We start from the raw sequence: 24,872 nt of genomic DNA on the forward strand, positions 1-24,872 counted from the left end.
GGCTAATTATCTACCTTTACAGAGCTGCATACAAACAAAGAACAAAAATGTACCCGGAATTAAGAGATCAAAGCACACATTTACTGCTAAAATTATGAAAATATTACTTTTGAAGCCCTGATGATAATTTGCTGCCATCAATTATTTCTTTCATCTTTAAAATTGTGCTATTTCATGCTCAAGTATCAGCTCAGAAGGAATACGCAGACTTTCTTCTGTGCTGATTTAAGGGTGAAATCTGTGGAATGGGTTTTTAACATGGTAAAAAAACAAAACAAAACATTAAAAGGACCTTGAATTCAAATACAGTGTAAATTCAACTAAAATATGAACACACAAGGGCTAATATTGTAAAGAATAATCCCAATTCTTCATCTTTTCTACATCTTCCAGGTTTCTTTTGCAAAAGTCGCAGATCACTATTCCTTGTAGATGAGCTACGTTTGACCTCATTTGGTGTCGCCGAAGGGATACAGACAGAGATGTGGTGTTGGAAAGAGCATTTCTCTTCTAGCCTGCCAAACGTGAGATGAGTGGTGTCAGTTTCGGGGTTTTGTGAAAGAATGGAACGGTTCCATTAGAGACGTAGCTTCTGGGTAAAAGTTTAGTGTCTACTGTCAGCTGTAATCTCAAAACCAAACCCCTGTGGTTGCAGCAGGGAAATGATGAAATTTTGATGCAGTAGCTCTGATCTAAAACCTAGTGAGCTGCCTACATGGGTATCTGCCTTCTAAGACAGCATCCAACTGGCAAGAAAACTCTTAAGCGATTGATTTGGAGGGAATTTCTTTTAGACATCAACTGTGTGTCACAAAATTCAGTGCTCCACATGGGCGATTTGTCAACCGATTACAATAGTTGTTGTTAAGATAATGGCAAAAGTTTAAAAATGCTTAAAGGAACACTCCACTCCACACCAACTTCTTTCCTACATTTAGATATGTGGGCGAATGCATTTTTGCCATGCATTGCTTTAGTTTGGCAGGGTCGCCGCTAGCTTAGCTTAGCATAATGAATGAAATCCTATGTTGCCACTTAGCATGTCCCAAGTAAAAGTAATCCCCCCCCCCAAAAAAAAACACCCACCTAATTACTTCTTGTGGCCTGCGTACTCACAACAAGTACAAATTGCGCTGCAGATTAAAGGACAACTCCGGTGAGAAATGAACCTAGGGGTAATTAACAGATGGTTACAGAGTAGATCGTTCTCTGGGATGCGTTTTCATGGAAATCGAATGTAAAGAGTTTTATCTTTAAAAACAGATTAGCTTATAACACTAGTCTATGGGGCACAGAGTAGTGAAATTAAATTGCTAGTTAATACCACTAACAAGGCTAAAAATAGCCTCACACTAACACAGTAGCATAATGAGGTTCCCTACATGCAAACCGAAGCTTTGAGAACTTTGTAAGAGTACAAACAGTTTAATAAGAAGATACTTTATAAACAGAGCGCATTTCGCGTTCACGAACAGGCGCCATCTTGGAAAACAGTCTCGACTCATCGAGCGACGAGAGCTCTGCTAAGTGATGAACTGTGACTTGGAATCTCATATGGTCCGTTGTTTCCGGAAGAAAACACTGAACACAACAGAGAAAATAAATAAATAAAAATAAAAATATCCATGTTATTACATTTCACAAACTTAATTCCTATCGACCAGCTCACTTAGAACAGCGCTCGTAGATCGATTCATCGGGACTGTTTTTCGAGACGGTGCCTGTCAGAAGGCACTATGTTTACAACGTATCTTCTTATTAAACTGTTTGCACTCTTACAAAGTTCTCAATGCTTGGGTTTGCATGTAGGGACCCTCATTATGCTACCGTGTTAGTGTGAGGCTATTTTGAGCCTTGTTAGTGGTATTAACTAGTGATTTAATTTTACCACCCTGTGTCTACCCTGTGCCCCATAGACTAGTGTTATTAGCTAATCTGTTTTTAGAGATAAAACTCTTTACATTCGATTTTCAAGAAAACGCATCCCAGAGAACGATCTACTCGGTAACCATCTGTTAATAACCCCTAGGTTCATTTCTCACCGGAGTTGTCCTTTAAGACTAGGCGATTTCTTAGGCAGATACTGACTTAGGACTATATTATGGGGAAGCGCAGGCGAAGCAGAGATATCACGGCTCTCATCCTCACGTCCTCCGTCTGTTGAGCGATCGCAATGTGTTGCATGATATCTCTGCTTCGCCTGCACTTCCCCATCATATAGTCCCTAATCAATAAATGCCTAGGAAATCGCCTAGTCTTAATCTGCATCGCTATTTGTACTTGTTGTGAATACACAGGTCACAAGACTTATTTAGGTGGGTGTTTGTTTTTTTTGGGATCACTTTTACTCTAGACACGCTAGCTGGCAACATAGGATTCCATTCATTATGCTAAGCTAAGCTAGCGGCGACCCTGCCAAACTAAAACAATGCATTCACTGAGATAAAAATGCATTTGCCCACATATCTAAATGTAGAAAAGAAGTTCAATAAGCCCTATTTCTAAAAACAGTGGAGTGTTCCTTTAACACACCCTTTTTTTTCCAATACTATTCAGTATTCATTTGCAATATTATCCAACTGTAATGCATCCTGGTATTGTCTTCTCCACATGCAAAGCTGTCTTTGGCTACAATTAGGCACCTTTGGAAAGGTCTTTGCATACTTATGAAGCCTTAAAATGCTGACTCCGTAGGCAGCTCAGTAGGTTTTGGAACAAAATGAGCCTGAGGAGGGAAAATAATCGGGCTGCTCCTGAGGAGGTTTTTTTACATCCCATCATTTTTCTTCTTAATTGAAAATGTCAAAGATAGATAGTTGCAGTGGTCATTTTGTGGCAAATGTCAATCACCATGCCAGTCTTTACTAAGGAGATCAGCTAACCTAAACGCTTCTGGGTCAGCGATTGGAACACAATGTTCCTGTCCAGGTCTGAGAGTGACATTCTGTCTGCACGCAACACTTTATCAGATATGACTGATGGCCACATTAGCATGAGGCTGCAAATTCAAAACGCTGGTCTTGTAAAATGAATGTATAAGGGAAAGGATGTTTTAGGTTATATTTTTCTGCACTTTAAAGAAACACGCAGACTCCCCCAGAGCTAGATAAGTCCATACATACCATTTTCATCTCCGTGTGGTGCACCCACCGCTAGCCTAGTTTAGCACAAAGGCTGGAAGTAAACGACTCCATTCAGCCTACTGCTCAATAAGTAGGTGTGTTCGACATCGGCTGCGGCTGGATGTTTCCGATCGGCGAGAGTAGCCGCGTGCAGACGGGGAGGAGCTGCAAATGGAGACGTGAAGTCAGACACTTTCTCCTTCTCCTTGCGCTGTGTTTGATAAACATGACAATATAACATCGCTACTACATTAAAGAGGTTGTACTGTTATAAATAAATTATTTGTGAGCATTAGTGTAACATAAGGTTTTAGAATAAACATGAAACGCCCGTGATCGCTGTCATGCGGTGAATCCGGCCAATCGTGGATCAGATAAAAAAAATTCTAACCGGCATGCACTGCTTCAAGTCAGCCGCTGATCTGTCTGCTCATCGCTGAGTGATGTCGAACAAGCCTATTGGCAAAATAACACCAATTACAGTCACATGGTCCCCGGACACTTCTGCACTTCACTTCCCAGCATCCTCCTCGACTCTCACCTGCATGCACTTCATTATCACACACACCTGCACCTCATCTGAACTCCTTTTTAAGAACACACCTCACTTCAATTCTTGGTCTGGTCTCTGTTCATGCTATGGGGACTACCTACCTGTTTCTCCAGCGAATTCGCCCGTGTCTTGTTCGCCTGCATTTGCCTCCTAAGGTTGAGGTGTGTGCATCCAACCTGGTTTCCTCTTCACCAAATCCCAGGAGTTCCTCTACCTGTAAGAAAAAGACATTCCATCACTCTCACACACATCATGTCCCACTGGACAACATCTCTTTATTGAGTGTATACTGACCTTTTGTTATTGGCTGTTGCTCCATGATGTCTCAAATAAACTGCTCACCATTCCTGTTTGTTTTCTGAATGTATGTTTTGTAGCGCTATGATAAAACAAATGAATCCTTAAAAGTGCATATTTTATATAGTATCTTAAATATTAGATCATGTTAATTAGTATGCATGTATAATTATTAAACAAGAATTAAACATGTTTAAGTCAACATAAAATCAAAACGTATCCCATCTGCTTTGTCTAATTAGCCTACTAGTCTTGTGCTCTTTTTAATCCTTAAAGGGTTAGTTCACCCAAAAATGAAAATGATCCCATAATTTATTCACCCTCAAGCCATCCTAGGTGTATATGACATTCTTTTTTCAGATGAATACTATTGTATTAAAAAAATAGGAGTTCTACTAAAAAAAAATGTCCTTGCTAATTAAAGCATTATAATTACAGCACAAAATTTGAAGCCCCAAAAAGTGCATTTATCCATCATATAACTGCTCCACACGGCTTCCGGGGGGTTAATAAAGGCCTTCTGAAGCAAATTGATGGGATTTTATAAGAAATATATTTAGCTTCCGGTGGACCGCCTTTCATATTCAACTATAAAGAAAGTGTAACGTCTCTAACAGTTCAAAATGCTTCTATTTCATACGTTGTGCCAGTTATGCTTTTTTTGTGTGTGTGTGTCTTTCATAAATTGAAATGGGTGATTGGGACTGGGTACTATTTTAGCAATCTTGCAACTTTTATCCCTGATTGTCTTCACCTTATGTGCCTAAAATGAGTTGGGAAAACCTTTCATGCTACGTTTATCTCGATTATAAGTTCCCAACTTTGTGCTTGAATTAGAAAACTGTTTTTGAGGGGGTTAGGCTGGTCACCACCCCGAAGGTAGACAAGTTTGTGGGTCAACTCAGAAATTGGAGTTTAAAGGTGTAGATTAGGTCCAAAGATCACCTCCTGCTGGTAAACACTTACCATAGCGTTGTAAAAGAGCTCTGTGACTTACCTGAACCGACCTCATCTCACCTGCATTGATAAAACCCAGCACTCCCCTACTCACCGTTCCATATCCTGTTGCATGCCACAAAGATTAATCCTGTGAGGAGATGACTGCAGAAAGGGAGAGAGTTTTTCGGTCACGGACACATCACTGTGTCGCTTGAGCAACCCCAACGGTGCCGTTATTCGCAAGGGCAGTCATGCCTACATGCACCGCTCAATAAACGCCCGCACTCGGCTCCCGGGAGAGCGACAGGCCACCCTGCAGGAGCAATGTTTTGCCTTCGTTCGCTGGGAGATAGGAGCGCCGACGCCCTCTCACTGAAGGTGAGAGAGAATTAATGTGGGAGACAGGTAGACAGCGGGGACGTGCTGATAGCTGCCGTAATGATGGATTTGACTTTATCTTTCCAGAGCGGAGAGTAATATTAATGTCGTGATGTGTTACTGCCGTACTCACGGTGGAGGCCGTGGTGATTATGCAAATTACTTCAGCTGTGACACAGACAAGGCCACACAGAGATGCCAAGTATGTCCGGGAATCTGATAATAATATATAAGCACACTTTCAACACAGTGAGTATTACATAAAGACATATGTGCATCATGGGACATTGAACATGATGATGTAAAACAAAGGGCGTGAAGTGACAAGGCTTCAGATGCCAGTCCGGTGCTTCATTTGAACAGCACAACAGCGCCACCCTGTGGTCACATACATCCACAGTCACCCAGAGCTGTGCGGCTGAGCTAAAGGTCAGCTCACCCCAAAATTAAAATTAGCCCATGATTTACTCACCCTCATCCTAGGTGTGTATGCCTTTCTTCTTTCAGACGAATATAATCAGTCATAAAAAAAATGTCCTGGCTCTTCCAAGCTTTATAATGGCAGTAAGTGGGTGAATCCATAAAAGTGCATCTATGATCATAAAAGTGCTCCACATGGCTCCAGGGCCTTCTGAAGCAATTCATTTGTGTAAGAAGAATATCAATATTTAAAAATTCATAAACTAAAATAACTAGCTTCCGACAGATGGCGGTACGCACTGATTTATGGCGATCGATTGATGCCTGAACTGACGCAAGACGTATTGATGAACGCAGAGGATAGCGCAAAACAAAACACCAGAGTGAATTAGTCATTAATCATGAATTAGAGTCTAAAATGAGAATTTTTATAGAATTTGTGAGTTTGTTCCCCAGCTCCATTTGTTTGAACAGTGAGAGGCGTCACTACATCACATCAGGGGTTATTCTTTTGCCATAAGTCAACTTGTGTAGGCCGTCTGTCGGAAGCTAGCTGTTTTTAGTTTTAAATATGACTTTAAATATGTTTTTATAAAGAGTGGATTAGCCATGACACTTTTAATTTAACTCTGAAAGAAGAAAGTCAAATACACCTAGGATGACTTGACGGTGAGTAAATCATGGTTTAATTTTCATTTTGCGGGGACTATCCCTTTAAAACTATCATCATCTGTTAAAGGGACGTCAAATTTCTCTGGATAATATCTGATGGCATTCAATGTCTCAGGTAAATTCTTAAGAGACAAGAACAAAATTTAAAGCAGTTATGAAATATGTTGAGAGCAGAAAGTCAGTCTTGTTTTTAATTCATTTAAACTCACAATAAAGTTTCTGAGATTGATTATCTTTATTTAGTGAACTAGGCTCCAATCCACAACTTATTTTCTAGGGCATACTGCATACAATTTATAATACATTTGTGCACACTTTTTAAAAACGTAAATTTAGTTCTTTTTAAATATATATCTATCTATCTGGTAATAGGCCCTTTTTACATTTCCGGGACCCTCAGAAGAAGAAGTCGCAGTTGGGTAAATGAGGATACATTTGTTTGTGTGTGTGTGTGTGTGTGGACATGTTTTTGTGACATATATGGACGCAAATGTGTATAATGACATGGGTATGACACAGGTATTACAAGGAGAGGGTGAAATATGAGGACATTGGCCATGTCCCCACTTTTCAAAATGCTTATAAATCATACAGGATGAGTTTTTTTAAAAAAAAGTAAAAATGCAGAATGTTTCCTGTGATGGGTAGATTTAGGGGCAGTGTGTGTGTGTGTGTGTGTGTCTGTGTGATGGGTAGGTTTAGGGGCAGGGGCAGTGTGTGTGTCTGTGTGTGTGTGTGTGTGTCTGTGTGATGGGTAGGTTTAGGGGTAGGGGCAGTGTAAGGGGATAGAAAATACGGTTTGTACAGTATAAAAACCATTATGCAATGTCCTCATATGTCACAAAAACAAACGTGTGTTCCCATTTTTTCAAATAGCAAAATAAAAACTCAACAATAGTGTTTTCATGACCTTTAAAAAGAGAAATAAAAATTGAGAGAGATTGATAATGGCAGTCAAAAGAGGGAAAGATGTACACTTTACCGTCAGCTGTGCCCTCAAAACAGCTAACTTGTTTTTGTAATTTGATGCAAATGTAATATAATACTGAGTATAGTGTTATAAATATATATTTTTAATAATTAAAATATACATTTTGCAGGATTTACGTCGATGCCGATTACCGTGAAAACGAGGTGATCACAAATCTGTAATTCATGTCAGTGTCGGACATAAATTCGGAGGCCGTGAATGTGTCCCTTTAGAATGTCTCTCTTACCTTTAATCTCAACCAGCTGAATTTTGTATATGAATATTATTAAAAATTCTTGTTGAACAGTAGCGCAATGTACTGTAAAGTTGTCACCTCACCTTCCCGCGTCTTGTCTCACGTGTGTCACGTGACAAACTCGTCTGTGACTGCGCTCGTTACCAGGTAACCGTTACCAGGACAAAGATAAAAGAGCAGCGCCACGCACAGGTAGTTTACTTCGCGGAGGGCCGACAGGTAACGGACGAACCGCTTTATTAATGTTATTAGGTTATTTAAATCATGCTAAAACAATAATAATATCAGCAGTTGTTGTTTCTTGATTCAACGACCCATCAAGTGCGCATTTTAATGACGCAATTAAATAAATAAATAAGGTGATGAAATCTTTAGCATGACATTTATAAATGTTTTATCTGAGGTTGGTGTCAATGTGACTTCTGATAAAAATAGGCTACTGGAAAATGTTTGTTTATATCAATCTGTAATTCTTCCAGTATGGTATTTGAAATAAAACAACACGTTAAGGATACATTTGTCATAGTGTGTTTGTGCAGTGGTTGTTTTGTGTTTGGTTATAGTCACAGTTACAGATGGTTGGACCCTTGGGTGCGATCAAGTCTTCATATGGAACGGGCAGAGCAGAGGGCCGTCCCGCTAACACTGGCCTCAACCAGTACTGCACCTCCTTCAGACACTCTTATGGTGATAAAGGACACACACATCTCGCATTCAGTCTAACTTTTCATCAAACTATAGGCTACTTTGTGTTTTTATATATAATTATTGGGTCTGATTATGCTGCTTCTGAAGCCAGATAATATCAGGTCACATTTTTCCTTAGACTTTTTCTAAGCCACATTTTCAAATATAAACAGTTATCCATCTTTTCTACAGCACATTATAATTGTTTTGATTCCTCGTTTTACTTGAAACCTTTAAAACTCTAGATCGGAGCAAGAATAGGTCAAGTATTTAAAAATATATATATTATTTTCCTCATTTTTACATCGTTTTAGACTTGTTTGTTTTTGTTTTGTTTTTGTGGAAAACGAGAATTTTTGATTCTCGTTGTGACCATCAAACTTCACCAAGTGAATATTATAGTGTGCATATTGTAGTGAATATTAGTGAATATAATGTCATACAGATCACTTTACATATATGTGACCCTGGACCACAAAACCAGTCATAAGGGTCTTTTTTTTATGAGATTTATAAATCTAAATATTGAGAAAATCCCCTTTTAAAGTTGTCCAAATTAAGTCCTTAGCAATGCATATTACTAATTTTAAAATATCTTCATGGAACATGATCTTTACTAATCACTTTCCTAATTATTTTTGGCATAAAAGAAAAATAATTTTGACCCAGACAGTCTATTGGCTATTACCACAAATATACCCGTCTGATGGTCCAGTGTCACATATAGCATAAAAAGCTCTGTAGGATTCTTCAAAATGTCTACTATTATTCAGAAGAAGAAAAAAACATTGGCGAGAAAATAAAAACAGAATTTAAATTCTTTCTTGGGTGAACTAAAGTGAGAAACTTGACATTGGATTTCACCCAAAAATGAAAATTAGCCAATGATTTACTCACCCCTTAAGTCATCTTAGGTGTATATGACATTCTTCTTTCAGACGAACGAAACACAGACGAGTTAATCAGAGGAGTCAAAGTCTGCGACTACATCCTGCATTATGTCAGGGGTTATTTTTTTGCCATTGTGTCTATCTGTTGGAAGCTAGTATTTTAGTCTATAAATATGTTAGTCTATAACTTTAAATATGGATATTTTTCTTACACAAACCCACCACTTTGCTTCAGAAGGCCTTTATTAACCCCCCAGAGCCATGTGGATATCTTTTATGATGGATGCACTTTTATGGACTTCAAATCATAAACATCCACTGCCATTATAAAGCTTGGAAGAGCGAGGACATTTTTTTTAATATGACTCCGATTGTGTTCGTCTGAAAGAAGAATGTCTATACACCTAGGATGATTTGACATTTCAGTAAATCGTGGGCAAATTTTTATCTTTTGGGGAATTATTATTTTAAGAGTCTGAAATAGCTTTTGCAATGCTCAATCAGGAAATAAAATACACACATAACTTATTTAGATAAATAACCCTGACTGCTTTATTTCCAAGATGATGCATGGCAAACTTTGGCCCTTTCCCAAATAGCACACTTCATGTGCACGTTTGGATTCGTAGACTTACAATGGCCATTGCGTGCACGTGTCCGTTAAGTCCACAAGACCGTAGGGTGTCCCATTTGTCATTTAAGCTTAAAGAAGGGTGCTCATTAGCGCCTCCTTTGCGGCTGCTATGCCCCCTCGATGCGCACTTCAGCTGAGCCTGCAAGTTTGGACTTCTACCCGGCAGTCAAAGCGGCAGTACTTCGTGAAAGTACAGACTCAGAGGACGACCGTGAGGGTTTAGCGTGCCATTTGGGACAGGGCCTTTGAATCTGAATAGCCTAGAATATAGTGCAATATAATAACAGAGGCTTGTATTAATATTTATTGTATAAGCTATTCAAATTAATTTCTACTGCTAAACACTGATATGAATGTTTAACATTTCCTCCGTAATTCTATAGGCCCTACATATGGAAGTTTTTATGTTTGGTCAGTTAACTGACCTGTGCACAGTGTGCATTAGATACATCAACGATTTAAAAAAATACTTATCCTCTCCTAAAAGACCATAAACATTGCAGATAATATCTTAAGTAACTATTAATTGACATACAGATATCGTAAAACAAATCCTATGAGTCTAAAGCTGGGTGCACACTGTGCGATTTTGGCCATGATTGGGCTGTCCGAGACAAATTTTGTAAGTCCTAAAAGATTCCTCAGATCCTAGGCTAAAATCTGAAGACTTTGATTGTTAGTTTGACATGTTCACCGGCAGCCGATTAATGACACCTGCGATCAAATTTTACCTCAGACCAAATTCTGGCAGTGTCAAAAGGTTTGGCGCACAGTCCTGCAGTGTGACTTCTCCTACGACGACTGTCAAATATCTGTTTTTCAAGACCAACTATGACCGAAACGAGAGCTAGAGATTTCTTTGTAGCCAGCATTTCAGTCCCGCGTGTAATGCAGCTCACCGTCACCGAACACGTCATTGATTGATGATATAAAACTTCAGACGAGTTTTCTTGTGTGCGTCGTATTTTAGCGCGCCTTGAGTATCGTGCAGTCTGACATTAATGACAACTGAGATCTTACAGTGTGTGACATGGCTTACAGCGGCGATCATGTTCGTACAGTCTGACAAGGAACACTCGTAAAGGACTATTATAAATCACAGTGTGCACCCAGCTGAAGATGTTGCAAATCTGTGGATTTTATGGTCAACATTGATGTAATTGATTTGGTCAATGATGGCCTCTGTCAGTAGGGACTAGTAAGATTGCCATTCGAACACTTCTGGTGGTCTCAGCAGTCAAGATCAGTTGCAACGTTTTTGTAGTTTTCACAGAGACAATAGCGTTATCGTTTTCAAAAACTCGCACTTTGAAACCCCGTTTCCAAAAGTTTGCATTTTCAGGCTCAGTCTCGTGTAAATGTACGGCCAAAACGCAGATGAAAATGGTGTTGTGTAAACCTATTAGTTCCACTGTAGATATCCTGTAAGATTTATTTGTGCTGTAGAATAAGATGTTGAATCTGTCATGAGTTGTGTCCTCTATTATCCAGGTAAGGAGTTATTCCAGCCATATGTAGGAAATCATTTTGGGACAGGTTACTCTGCCAACCACCGTCCTGTTCTGTACTACAGCTCCAGTCTGGACCGCTATGATAATCCACAGTTTGGGTATGGCCCAGAGTGTGTGTGTGTGTGTGTGTGTGTAAAAACCTTTTTGCACCTTAGTAAATCATTTAAGACAAACACTTTTTGCCTTTTTCTTCTCTCTTAGGCTCTCACTATTGGACAGTTTTGAGTCTCAATCGAAGCGTCATTACCAGCGTCTGGCTCTGCCCGACGGGACGGAGCCTTTGGCCTGCTCGGGGTCCAGACGCAGAGAGAGTGGATATTTGCAGCTCCAAACTCAGCCAAGATATGTGAGAGCCAAAGACACACACATAGAAACGCAGCAGCTTTCAAAGGGCACTGTGCCATGTCACTTCACCCTGGCCTCATTGTTCTTTTACTTTCTATCTCCCTGTCTTTTAGAGAGCAGCGCCCCGTCAGACTGAATATAAAGGCACTTGCAATTCTCACCGCCTCAGAGTTTTGGGTAATTAGTGTGGTTTTAAAATATGGGTTTCTTAAGAGATTCAAAGGTTCTTGATGTAGCATTGTAGGTGTTTCATTCCACTGTGTTTGTTTTAGTTGGACCAATAGAAGAGAGTGGATACACTAAGGGAACCAATCTACAGCCAAACACCTTCCTCCCTCAACACATTAACATGGTGTGTGTGTGTGTGTGTGTTTGGGGGGGTTAATCATTCTGTTGGCAATACTTTTTTTTTTTTTAACTGCACACATCCATAATTCTTAAGGTTGTATTCATGCGAGTCACATAATCAAATCCTTTTTCCATTGTTATGCTGACTCTCTGCTCTGATTGGGTGATGATGGTTGTCAGGACGACGCTCGCAGGATACAGGAAAGTGTGATGAGGACTGACTTCCTGCCCGGATCTCTCCTACAGGTGGTTTCTCTGTTTCTCTCATCCTCTGCTATTACGCTCTCCTTTAACATCACCACATTCATGTGATTTGTAGTGTGTCTCAGCTGGATGAGGTTTGGTGTGTGTGTGTGTGTGTGTGTGTTCCTTGTTTGGCAATACTTGTGAGGGCACAAATGTCCTCACTTGTATAGTAAAATATGAAAACAACTCACTAGTGAGGACATTTGACTGGTCCTCACTAATTAAAAAAGTTTTATAAAACGGCCGAAAAGTTTTTATTTAAATCTATTGTTTTGCACGTTTCTGGGATAGGTAGGTTTAGGGAGAGGAGTTGGGTTAGGGGATAGAAAGTATCATTGACCTGATATAAAATCAATGGGAGTCTATGTAATGTCCTCACTAATATAGTGAAACTGTGTGTGTGTGTGTCAGGGCAGTGAAGCATTACCAAAACTTGCCTCCCGTTCACTTCGAGAAACTGGATTTACAAGAGAAACCCAGAGGCCTCTGACCAGTTCAGTGAGTACCTATCTTTCACTCTTTAGATAAACTATACTAATAAGACAACATCAAGTTCTCTGAGCTTGTGTGTTTTTTGGATGTTCTTCCCACAGGCCTCTCTGCAAGGTGGCTTTAGTCACGAGGACGGCAGACCAAACACTAGACCTGCTCTAAAAAGATTGTCTATTGGGCCGATGGTAAGTAAAACTAATAAAGTTTGCCCTCTAGATTAGTTTGGCCATCAAATATATTTAAATAAACAACCAATGTACATTTTAATGAAGAACCTTTGAAAGGAAAAGTTCACTCAAGAAATGTAAATTCTGTTGTAATTTACACACCCTTTAAACCTGTTTAATCTTTTCCTCCTCTGCAGCTTTTCCAATCGTACTCATATCTGAGCACATTCAAAAAAGTAAAAAAAAAAAAGTTAACTTAAAAAAAGGGATTTTTCTTTTTTTTTAAGTAATGCATTACTAGCCTAGAAATCTAGATGCACCCTCAGGGCCGGCTCTAGCTCTTTGGTTGCCCTAGGCGAGATTGAATTTTGTGTACTTTTCATAACTAGCATGCTAATGATACATTATCCACATAACGTACTAGTCTTTTGACATTTTTACATCCATGTAGGTTATTGTCAGCAAATTTTTTTTTTTGTAATATGTAGAAAACTAACTATCTAGTGACACCAATGAAACATCCAATACCGTCCAAAATTAGTTGATAATATTAATAATATTAAGTCAATTTATTTTGTTTGACACCTTAATGGCTGAGATGAGAAGACTTACCTCTGTACTGGGCTTTGTTTGAATCTTTTTCCTTTCTCTTTTTCCGTCCCTGTGCACCCAAAGGGTTTAGACCACTTCTTTTTTTGATGTTTAAACGTGTGGCTAAGGGGGTGCCCTAGGATGATCATTTTTAATAACATTGTTTTATTTAGCTTGTTGTAATTCTATGATTAATGGGAAGTAAGCCTAAGGGTGACACTAGAGGGCACCCACGCCCCCAACAGAATTCTCGCCCTAGGCAACCGCCTAGATCGCCTAAAGCAAACGCCGGCCCTGTGCACTCTAGCGGCAGCAAATTTGCAGCGAATGTCGTCTAGCAACTCTTCATAGACTTGCGAGCTGTAAAAACCAAACTCTGGTCAGGCCAATCACATCGTGTATAGAGTCGGTGGGCGGTGCTTAATATAATGACGTCCGAGTTGCGCGTGCGTGTGCTTCTAGTAAACACAGAAACTGGCGAACGGTGGTCTTTCAAATCAGCTTTGACCGCGACTCTGGAAGACTTGGAGTTAAGCTTTTCTCTGAGAAAAGAACAAAGAACGGCACTGAAGTCATTCTTAAAAAGGGAAGATGTGTTCGGCATTTTGCCAACCGCATACGATAAAACTGATAAAACCGGTTGACTATTATGCACCAACAAATAAATTGTTTATTAAATTAACACGCTGTAAAAGTTTTGATTTAGTTGATTTTTATACTGTACAGATAATGTATAAAGTATATAATAATTTACTTCCAAATTGTATTAAGAGGCTGTTCGAAATAAGAGAGAGTCAGTACAAACTCAAAATTCACATGTTTAAAAAAATTTGGTCAAGAACTAATATAAAAAATAGATGTATATCTGTCAAAGGGATACATTTATGGAATAATTTAGAGATGGAATTAAAAAACTGTTATTCATTCTGCAAATTTAAGAAAATGTTTAAAAACAACGTAATACTTATTTATAATGTAAATAATTGGTATATGTAATACTAAACTTATTGTAGTAATATCTGAAATGTGTATACACAGTATAAGCCAAAAGTTTGGACACATTACTATTTGTAATGTTTTTGAAAGACGTTTCTTCTGCTCATCAAGCCTGCATTTATTTGATCAAAAATACAGAAAAAAAATGTAATAGTGATATATTATTACAATTTAAAATATTTGGTTTTCAATTTATTCTACTTTAAATGATCATTTATTTCTGTGATCAAAGCTGTATTTTCAGGATGGTTCCTCCAGTCGTCAGTGATCATGATCCTTCAGAAATCATTCTCAGATGAGGATTCATTATGAGTGTTGGAAACAGTTCTGCTGCCTAATATATTTGATGAATAAAAGGTTCAAAAGAACTGCATTTATTCAAAATAAAATCATATTTTCAAAAAATATAAATCTCCTTTACTATCAATTTTTATCAATTGAACACATCCTTTCTGAATAAAATTATTGATTTATTTCCAAAAAAAAAAAAAAAAAAAAAAAGACTGACCCCCAAATGACTGACCAGTATATATTGTTGTTACAAAAGATTTCTATTTTTAAAACATTTACTTCTTTTTTTTTTTTTTCCTTTTTTCCTTTTTATGCATCAAATAATTATAAAAAAGTATCACAGGTTATGAAAAAAATATTAAGCAGCAGAACTGTTTCCAACACTCATAATGAATCCTCATCTGAGAATGATTTCTGAAGGATCATGATCACTGAAGACTGGAGGAACCATCCTGAAAATACAGCTTTGATCACAGAAATAAATGATCATTTAAAGTAGAATACATTGAAAACCAATTATTTTAAATTGTAATAATAGATCACAATATTAAAAAAAAAATCTGTATTTTTTGATCAAATAAATGCAGGCTTGATGAGCAGAAGAAATACAAATAGTAATGTGTCTAAACGTTTGGCCTGTACTGTATGTTTATGTGATCTTTTTAATTGTCATTGTACATTCTGAGAAATGTTTATAGAAACACTATAACTTTATAGTGTTATATAACTTTAATTATATTTATACATGTTGTTCTGATCTAATCCATTGGAAGAAAAAATAAATAAATAAGCAGTGGCTTCTGACTATACCTTTTTCGGTTATGCATATTATTTGTTATATTTCTTTGGTTATTTTATTTAAATATTTTTGTTTGTTTTGTTTTGTTTCATTAATTGTGGAAAATGTTCTTTAAAGACATAAATAAATAAATAAATAAATAAATAAATAAATAAATAAATAAATAAATAAATAAATAAATAAATAAATAAATAAATAAATAAATACATACATACATACATACATACATACATACATATACGGCAAAAGTTGAATTATCAACAAGCTCTGCTTCACCTTCGTTGCTCTGGTTGGTTGTAGCGCTATCCTATCGCGTGCAGAGGGAGTTTGAAAGACAACCGTTTATCCGCCCCTCGGATTGAGCTGTTAATGGTGAGTTTCCAGACCAAACATCTTGATGTGGGTCTGGCTTGTCAGGCTAATGCATTACAATATTAATTGAAAAGTACTTTTCTTAAACCATCGCAATTAGTTAATGATACTTTTGCATCTCTTTTTCTCACCCGGACTGGGCTTGTTTGTTTGTTTTATAACAAAAACGTTATATTTTTGGGGAAAATTTAAATAATAAGATCAAACAATAATAAGCAAATAGGAAATGGAAATTCAAACAAACCTTTCAGCTGTGCTGCCCTTCTGGATAACGGAAGAATAGGACACAGGAGAAAAAAAGTTTCACTTCACCCATAAAAACTAAAAATCTAAAGTCATTTTTGCTAATGGTTAAACTGAATCTTTGATGGTCAGCATTGACATTGTTCAATAAAGTGAGATTAAATGCATAAAAGTATTTGTTTTAAGAAGCATATTTAATTATTGGAGGTTTGCATAGTATTCTGGTTTTGCATTTGACTGATTTTATACATTTTGAGGAATACTAAAAAATACTTTTTTTCTTTGCTTTTTTTGTGTGTGTGTGCAAGCAAGCAAGCTTAGTAAATGCATGCTCACATTTAGTCTACAACTAAAATAACCGTCATCTTAACACTTAACGCCAGTCTGCACTTACGATTTTTCTCAACATGGGGAGCTCTCAGTCAATAAAGGGGAAAACTCTGGAAAAGTAACTCTGATATTTTGTTTTTAAAATTTAAAAGTAATGCATTACTTTGCTAGTTACTTGAAAAAGTAATCTGATTACATAACTCGAGTTTCTTGTAATGTACCACCCCAACACAGATGCCTAACATATGAGGAAAGCAAGTCATATAGGTTTGGAATGACATAAGGGTGATGGAAATCTGTACATGATGTTGGAGGATACACTGTTCCTTTATATTTCACTGTCAATTAATTGGTCTTACAACAAGTAAAAAAAGATTGAGCAAAATGTGTTCTCCTTAGAAAAGCTATTTGGAAGACAGTCCGTTCTGTGCCAGTTCCGATTTAATGTCCCAAAAGCACACAAAGATAGCATGTCTCACCTCAACAACAATAGTCATCCACTCAAAAGATGATTGGAAATCTTATTTTTTGGTGTGCTGCTGCTGCTGCTGCTTTGAGCGAGATTTCTAGAATGGTTTTGTGTACTGTCTGTTCTGTATTCGACAGGGCTCATCAGGATTCGTCCTGAACGCCCCCAACATCACAAGCCTCTCGCATACACCAGTCGACCCGCAACACTTCCTCACACACTACCAAAGCAAGTGAGTCATGTCTGTCTCTAAGTGTGTTCCTAGTACTTGACTGGCAAAACTGATTGCTCATTTATTTAAACCGACTGTCTGTGCCCAGCAGGCATGGGCAACTACTGCATGAAATTGTGAAGTATTCTTTCAAACCAGAGGGTTGAGTGTGCTCTGATTGGTTACTAGGGGGAATGAGTGTGTTCTGATTGGATGCTGTGGGGATGAGCGTGCTCTGGTTGGTTTAAATATGGTTTCCGTCCTTATAATTGTTGCAGGTTTTGTGATAAATCGTCATTGGAGCAGCAGAGATCAAACCGGGTGAAAGGAGGCATACAGAGACACCGAGAGAGCGGATACAGTGGACGAGACACTGATAGGTACAGACAGAAACATATACAGTACATCCCTCGTTCATGTACATTTGAACACTTGTTAATAATAACGTCCTCTTTTTGTCTCTGTCTTTCACACAGGTTTAATCTTAGTGGATATAATGTCCTGGCTTCACAATAAATCTGAAATATTGGTTCAAACACAAAATACTGTCAATTTTAGCCTGATAATTTCTACATTTTCAGACAAGACAATATTGCTTTAGAGGTGTTTGTTTACATCACTATTGGTCATACTTAGGGTTAGGACTTGATCAAACCCCTTAACAATAAGTATTTAACTTAGTGACTGTCCACACACTGAGGTTTTTTTAGCAATCAAATTTCTACACTGTAAAAAATGCTGGGTTAAAAACAACCCAAGTTGGGTTGAAAAAGGACAAACCCAGCAATTAGGTTTATCAACTCCAATGCTGGGTTTGTCCTTTTTCAACCCAACTTGGTTTGTTTTTAACCCAGCTTTTTTTAGAGTGCATTTTCCCCCTGGAAGACAATAAACAAATGAATAAATCTCACTGACATTAAAAAGGGGGTCCATGTTTGATTGGACCTATAAGCAGCAACCCAAATAGCACTTAGCACTTTGAAATTTTGTTTAATATAAAGTGCATTATAAATAAAATGTATTATTATTAATAGCATAGCACCATGCTAAAAAACACTTAACCCTTAACAACTGCACAGCAACACATTGGCAACAAGCTGATGGCATCTTTTGCTCAAATTGCAAACATTTTAATTGGATACACACTGTTGTATAATGCATTGAGCTGTGAATAATTAAAATCAGCTATGATTTTGACAGCAAGTAATTTAAAAAGTGATGAGCAACAAAATTATTTCTGTAAGATTGTAAGCAAGACCTGGAATGTTTATGACATGTATAGAAACTTGGTCAGCAGATTGAGATATATTGTGTGTATCGGATCTATCTATGCACGACTTATGTACACAAGCCCCTAGCCCTGCTGAGAGAGGAGTGGCACCAACTGAAAGCTCAGTTGGTTGGCATATGGGCACAGTTATGGTGCCCGCTCAGGTCTGTGTGTGTAAGCTTCTCTTTCTCATCTCGGGGCCAATGTTCACTCTCCCACGCAGGCAGATCTTTCATTCTCCTTAATAATCCTCATGAGAAAGGGAGAATAGGGATTGGTCTTTTAAGCCTGTTCTTAAAGGTTTAGTACACCCAAAAATGACAATTCTGTCATTAATTAGTTACCCTCATGTCGTTTGACACCTCTGTTCATCTTCGAAACACAAATGAAGATGTTTTTGTTGAAATCCGATGGCTCAGAAAGGCCTTCATTGACACCAATGTCATTTCCTCTCTCAAGACCCATAAAGGCACTAAAGACGTCGTTACAAAGTCCACGAATCATGCGTATCAATGAATCTGCATATCATGATTCGGATCGCGTATCAAACCGGCAAACTGCTGAAGCCATGTGAATTCTGACTGCTGATTCGATACACTGATTTATTAAAGGTGCACTATGCAACTTTCCATCCGCTAGAGGGCGCCTGTTCAAAACAAATGCGTAGTTTGATGACGCCAAGTTTGAGCGCAGCATCTTGGGAGATGTGGTCTTCACCTCACAGCCGGTGGAAAATAGGACTCTGGCAGAAATCATGTTCATGGATGCGGTTATTAACGTTACTGTAGTGTAAAGCAGAGCAGCACCGAGTGTTGTTGAGCTGAGCACGGCCGCTGAAGCGATTGTTAAACAAACACACGGCTCGTGAGCACCGGGACTTTTATTATGACGGGACACAGACGCCGGGCGCCTGCAGTATTTCTTTTTTTCAGGTCATGATTATAAGGTAATGCAGCTCTGTTTATCATATTAGATACATTTAAGTGTGTTTAAGATGATGCTCTGACGTTACTCTGTGCGTTCGCTCAGCGCTGCTGTGATGTTCACACTGCTAAGAGTAAAGCGCTTCTGCAGGATAAAACCGAGGGTAGCGCAGATATGACGCGATTGACAGGCGACTCCCTCAAACGTTATGATGACACATTCTGGTCATTGGTTAAAATAGCAATTTTCTGACAATTTACAAATAGTTGCAAACATTTGGGATATTGTAGGTACTCGGATGAACAAAATATATAACACTGGCCTAGTGGTTTTGGGATATTTTACTGCAAAAATACTACATGGTGCACCTTTAAGCTCAGAGGCTTCTAAAAGCGGCCCATCACTATACAAGTTTTTTAGTTGTTTTTTGCGCACAAAAACTATTCTCGTCTCTTCATGAAATGATTGTTGAGCCACTGTAGTGAGATGGGCTTTGTAACGACGTCTTTAGTGCCTTTATGGGTCTTGAGAGAGGAAATGACATTGGTGTCAATGAAGGCCTTTCTGAGCCATCGGATTTCAACACAAATATCTTCTTTTGTGTCTGAAGATGAACGGAGGTCTTGCGGGTGTGGAACGATATTAGGGTGAGTTATTAATGAGAATTTTTATTTTTGGGTGAACTAATTCTTTAATGTTAACATTGAAAATTGACTATAGTGGTTGTCTGTAAGTTGTTTGACGGTTGCTGAGGTAAAGTCATTTAGCAGTTAATTAAGTATTAGCAGTCAAGCGCTAGTGATTTAAACTCAACATTAGTATTAAACACTATTTCGACATTTGCTGCATCATTTACACTATATGGACGTAAAGGAAACCTAAAATTTGCATGGTAGAAAATGTTTTTTGTTGTTGTTAACTCCTATCTAGAGACTAAATTATCATAGACTTCAAGTTTATCCACTAAGCAACCACACAGAAACACCTTAGCAATGCTGTAACAACCACATAGCAACACCCTAAAAATCCATCCATCATTATCAATCTCTCATTACCCACTGTTCCAGATTTCCCCCCTACTTCTACGTAAAAATATAGAAACCCTGCTTGTGACTGTTGATGATCTGCCTTTTTGGCATAGACACACCCCTGAGTGAGAAGCACAGAGACCGCCTTTTTCTGTTTACTCGCTGTATCATCTAGCTAGGCCAAAAACATTGTTCTGTTTTTGGATGTACCGATGAACATACGAGTCTCCAAAGACTCCCGGCATTAAAGCCATTGAGCACACTGCGGTTAAATTGAATTTTTGAAGGAAATGTGCCAAAGAATGTCGGTAAAATGTTATATTTGCGCAAATAATTTTACACATAATTGCTTCAACAATGTGGGTAAGTACAATGCTGGATTTGCTAAAAAGTTGTTTCTGAAGGATGGGTCAATACCAACACTTCATGCTCTAACTTCATACCCAGTAAGGATGGCACTTTATATTTTGTGAATGTTGTGAAAAATGTATTTTCTGAATAAGCTTTCTAAAATGCTGTACAGCCAAAATGGCTAAAGTCAACAGTCTCTTGACTGTATTCACAGAGACTAGAGCTATGTCGTTATTTTTATCCCAAAACGCTCACCGTGCATAATTCATAAATGCATATTTATTATGCATCGTATAGTCAGGTGACGGATGCGTTACGTTCCCACATGTGCATCTATAAATCAATTTGGTAGCACTTTAGAATAATGGTCATTTGTTAACATTAACTAATGTATTAACTAATATTAACTGAGTTCATCTTTGTTAACGTTAGATAATAAAAATACTGTTCATGGTTTGTTCATGTTAGTTCACGGTGCAATAACTAATGTTAACAAGATTTGAATAATGTATTAGTAAATGTTGAAATTAACATTAACAAAGATAAATAAATGCTTTATAAGTGGAGTTCATTATTAGTTCATGATAACTAATGTAGTTAACTAATGTTAACCGATGACCAGTCATCTAAAGTGTTACCAACAAGGTATAGATTAACATAATGGTACATGCTAGTCGATGTGTTGAATCAATGTAACTCCACAACAACTAAAGTTACATAAATATATCCACTAACCATTCAGAAACATCCAAGTGCAGTCTAAAAGTGTCCGACTCCGGTGAAAAGATTTCTAAACTCTTATGAGAGTTTCAAAATGTGAGAGACCACAGACATGACAACAAGAGATCATAGATTTAACCGTTTTGTTCCTCTTGTGTGTAGTGCCACAATGTGAAAAGTTCCATTCGCAAAACACAGAGTCCCGTCTGTGAACACAGAAAATCGCGCAAAATCTCTTGTATCGAAACATCTCAAACATGACTTTAAAGTAAACAAACATGGCGGACGACCAGCAAGAAGAAATTGCGCTTATTGTGTATGGAATGCTTCTTACAGAAAATTCACAGAGGGAAAGGAAAATGTTTAGATGAAGTCATGGCGACAGAGTGAAAATGAACTTTACATGTTACAGCGCAAGCTGAAGGTGAGTCTTCCGTCAGCTCGCTTTCTTATTGGGTATAGTTTCATTTTAGGGGATAATCTCCAGAATGCGTGCGCTTGCGTTCTCTGGGTTCCCCCCACACGTCAGGAATTCTGATTGGAAGTATTCAACATGTTGAATATTTACGATTCGAAATTGGGGCGGCTCCGGCGTTCTTCCAATCTGTTCACTCTTAACACACCTCACACCACAGGAAAATCTGATAAGATAATCTGTATAACCATCAAGATAATTGGGATTTTACCTAGGATTGTCGGAAGGGGAGAAATCTGCCCCAAATCGGCCCAATTATCTTTTCGTGTGTACCCAGCATAAGGCTACACTCCAAAACTGGTTATTTCTGACATTTTGGCTGAGTGAGATTTTTGTTGTTGTTGTCGTTGTATCTGAAGCTTGTTTCGCTGGAAGGGGGCGGGGAGCAGTAGCTCATTTGCATTTAAAGGGACACACAGGCTCACGCAAATAGGGGCAAATTTGACAAGCTATCATAAATGATGGGAGTATTTTGAGCTGAGACTTCAGACACATTTTGACAGATTTATATTACATCTTGTGAAAAGGGGCATAATATGTCCCCTTTAAGTAAATCTGAAAATCTATTTCTCGCACTCCGGTTTCCTAGCCTTGCAACTACAATTTTAATAGCTTACAGTGCAAAACCCGACCAACTGGCATACAGAACATGCAAACATGCCCTACTTAGGAGCAAATTCAAACGCGCTGGACCATGATGGCCCCTCCTCTCTTGTGCTGACACGCTGTCACAATGGCTCGGATTACATTTCAGACACCAGATGACTTCTGCTGAGATCTGGCAGTGACAGAGATATTACTGCGAGTGCCTGTAACAAGGGTATGAAGTTTCAAGCGCCGCAGAGGCAGTCCGATGCTCAGTCACGGCTTGCTATGCGGCTGACCTTGGGAGAATGGCATTAACGTAAACTAGCAGTAAGCCGCTAAATGATTAAGCACAGAGACTATGTTCTCCTCCTCAGGCCTGGACTGTGTCAGAGAGCTCAGCCGTTCCACAGATACTCGATACTTGGCGCCTGAGAATCCAGGGCTAACGGCTATGCCAAAAATCTCTGAGCCAGACTTACAGTATGCCTTTAAAGATGTCATATAATAAGAAATCAAATCTTTTGAGATGAGAGCTTATTAGATGTGTTCTGTGCTATTTTTAATTCTTTGTTAACTGTTTTTTGGTCTGCCAGGCAGATTTGAGGTGTCATGTCCGTAACACAAACAAAGCTGGACGAGTTACTAAAACAAAGTCTTATACTTTTGGTTAAGGGTTTGCTCAGGTCACTAACCCGGAGTTTGAGCAAATATAATGATCTTGTTAAAGGGTTAGTTCACCCAAAAATTTAAAATGATCCCTTAATTTTCTCATCCTCAAGCCATCCTAAACACAATTATCCTAGCTTTTCCAAGCTTTTGAAGCCCAAAAAAGTGCATCCATCCATCCATCATAAAAATAATCCATTCAGCTCCAGGGGGTTAATAAAGGCCTTCTGAAGTGATGTTTGTGAGAAAAAATATCCATATTTATAACTTTATATCCTATTATCACTGGCTTCTGATAATGGCCGTACAGGAGTCAAGTTCCGGAGGAAGAGTGGCCTCTGACTCGACGCATGAGTCTTAAGTCTAAGCTTTGTAAGCTTCTCTCATGGTTCAAACAAATGAGGCTGGGCAACAAACTCAAGCTCCTCCCACATTTCTTGTTTTAGACTTCTAATACGACAATTCACCATGATGTCACAACAGTAATAAACGTTCTTCCGGGAGGCAAAAGCCGAAGTGTTCCTATGGCAACGCTAGTAAATTGCTTGGGATTCAGACATCGTTAACATAATTATTGAGGGACTGATTAACTAATTAAGATGATAGCAATACATGAAATGCCTAACCTTGCTCCAGTAGATGTAGTGCTAGTCTAATGATATAATTTTTAAATGAGCCTCAGCCTACATTGAGTAGTTATTTTAGTGACTGTTGCTGTTTGACTTACAATATGTTAGGCTATCGTAGATGGTCTATTTCCCTGTTATCAAACTAAAAAAGGCTATGATCGTTTTCTGTTGCTCGGTCGGGGTCGGAGATGGCACAGACGTGAGCTTCTGACGGTCAAAATTATAGCGTGCTGTAGACTAGCGCTACTCCGCTAACGTTAGGCATTCACTCAAACTAAACTCGCGGTGATGATGAAGCCAATGTGGTCCAACACGCATCAAACATCCAACAGCCTACAACTATGTTTTGCTTTTCCTATTTCTTCCATTGACATTCGATCAGTAGCCTACATGACACTTGAAGTTCAGTCTCTTCCTTTTACTTCAGGCAGTTACTACATTGTTACCTTACTACATTGACTGGCAATGAGTTCGATCTTTAAAAGAGATCTAAAGTTTACTAATATTAGTCTCGAATTTCCCCAGCTGAAGACAATTATGCTCTGCTATGATTTTGTCGATGGACCGTTTTGAGAATACTTCTCTGTAGCGCCACTTTTGACGACGTCCACTCGCTTTAGCCTCCTCACCAACAAGTTTTGCTGGATATATTTACTTTTTTCTGAAGGAAATCGATTCAATCCTACACCTTTTGCTGTATATCGGACGGTGCAACCCCAAACACAACACGTTTTCGTCATAGTTTCAACTTTAATCAACAACAATGTTCTTAACTATATAAGTGTTTACAGTAGCCGGCTGATCTCTTCAGTTTGTCAGTAGAAGCCGCTCGCGTTCTGTGTATGGCCGTTACCGGAAGCCAGTGATTATAGTTCATAAAGTTATAAATATGAATATTTTTCTTACAAAAACGCATCACTTCAGAAGGCCTTTATTACCCCCCTGGAGCCTTGTGGAGCTCTTTTTGGATGGATGGATGGATGGACTTTTCA

The 24,872-nt window shown here is 38.4% G+C and overlaps 1 protein-coding gene and 1 long non-coding RNA gene across 4 annotated transcripts; one reads left to right on the forward strand and one right to left on the reverse strand.

Annotated features, from left to right (window-relative positions):
* Positions 1–3,098: 3,098 nt before the first annotated feature.
* Positions 3,099–3,891, reverse strand: LOC137065107 (uncharacterized). The gene is made up of 3 exons (XR_010901595.1): positions 3,777–3,891; positions 3,514–3,578; positions 3,099–3,287 (listed from the first exon to the last, which is right to left on the reverse strand). It is a non-coding gene; the product is annotated as an uncharacterized lncRNA (long non-coding RNA).
* saxo4 (stabilizer of axonemal microtubules 4) lies at positions 3,654–17,772 on the forward strand. 3 transcript variants are annotated; one of them, XM_067436669.1, is made up of 12 exons: positions 3,656–3,891; positions 8,171–8,294; positions 11,310–11,427; positions 11,531–11,675; positions 11,788–11,851; positions 11,947–12,026; positions 12,203–12,268; positions 12,680–12,766; positions 12,862–12,945; positions 17,156–17,250; positions 17,508–17,609; positions 17,706–17,772. In XM_067436669.1, exons 1-12 carry the CDS (start codon positions 3,757–3,759, stop codon positions 17,743–17,745), a joined length of 1,140 nt encoding a protein of 379 aa, XP_067292770.1. In that variant the 5' UTR covers positions 3,656–3,756; the 3' UTR covers positions 17,746–17,772. The 3 variants fall into 3 exon arrangements, with proteins under 3 accessions (XP_067292769.1, XP_067292770.1, XP_067292771.1); XM_067436668.1 differs by having other exon boundaries at positions 3,654–3,891; positions 17,508–17,772; XM_067436670.1 differs by lacking the exon at positions 3,656–3,891 and adding an exon at positions 7,766–7,826 and having other exon boundaries at positions 17,508–17,772.
* Positions 17,773–24,872: the final 7,100 nt, after the last annotated feature.

The sequence above is a fragment of the Pseudorasbora parva genome, chromosome 25 (genome assembly GCF_024679245.1).
Source record: "Pseudorasbora parva isolate DD20220531a chromosome 25, ASM2467924v1, whole genome shotgun sequence".
NCBI lineage: Eukaryota > Metazoa > Chordata > Actinopteri > Cypriniformes > Gobionidae > Pseudorasbora > Pseudorasbora parva.

Bases quoted from the DNA above. Each gene is read 5' to 3' on its own strand.
- saxo4 (XM_067436668.1), top strand. From the start codon at position 3,757: ATGCTATGGGGACTACCTACCTGTTTCTCCAGCGAATTCGCCCGTGTC. The intron at 3,892-8,170 runs GTAAGAAAAAGA...GTTTGGTTATAG, and splicing joins TCCCAGGAGTTCCTCTACCT to TCACAGTTACAGATGGTTGG. The intron at 12,269-12,679 runs GTGGTTTCTCTG...TGTGTGTGTCAG, and splicing joins TGCCCGGATCTCTCCTACAG to GGCAGTGAAGCATTACCAAA.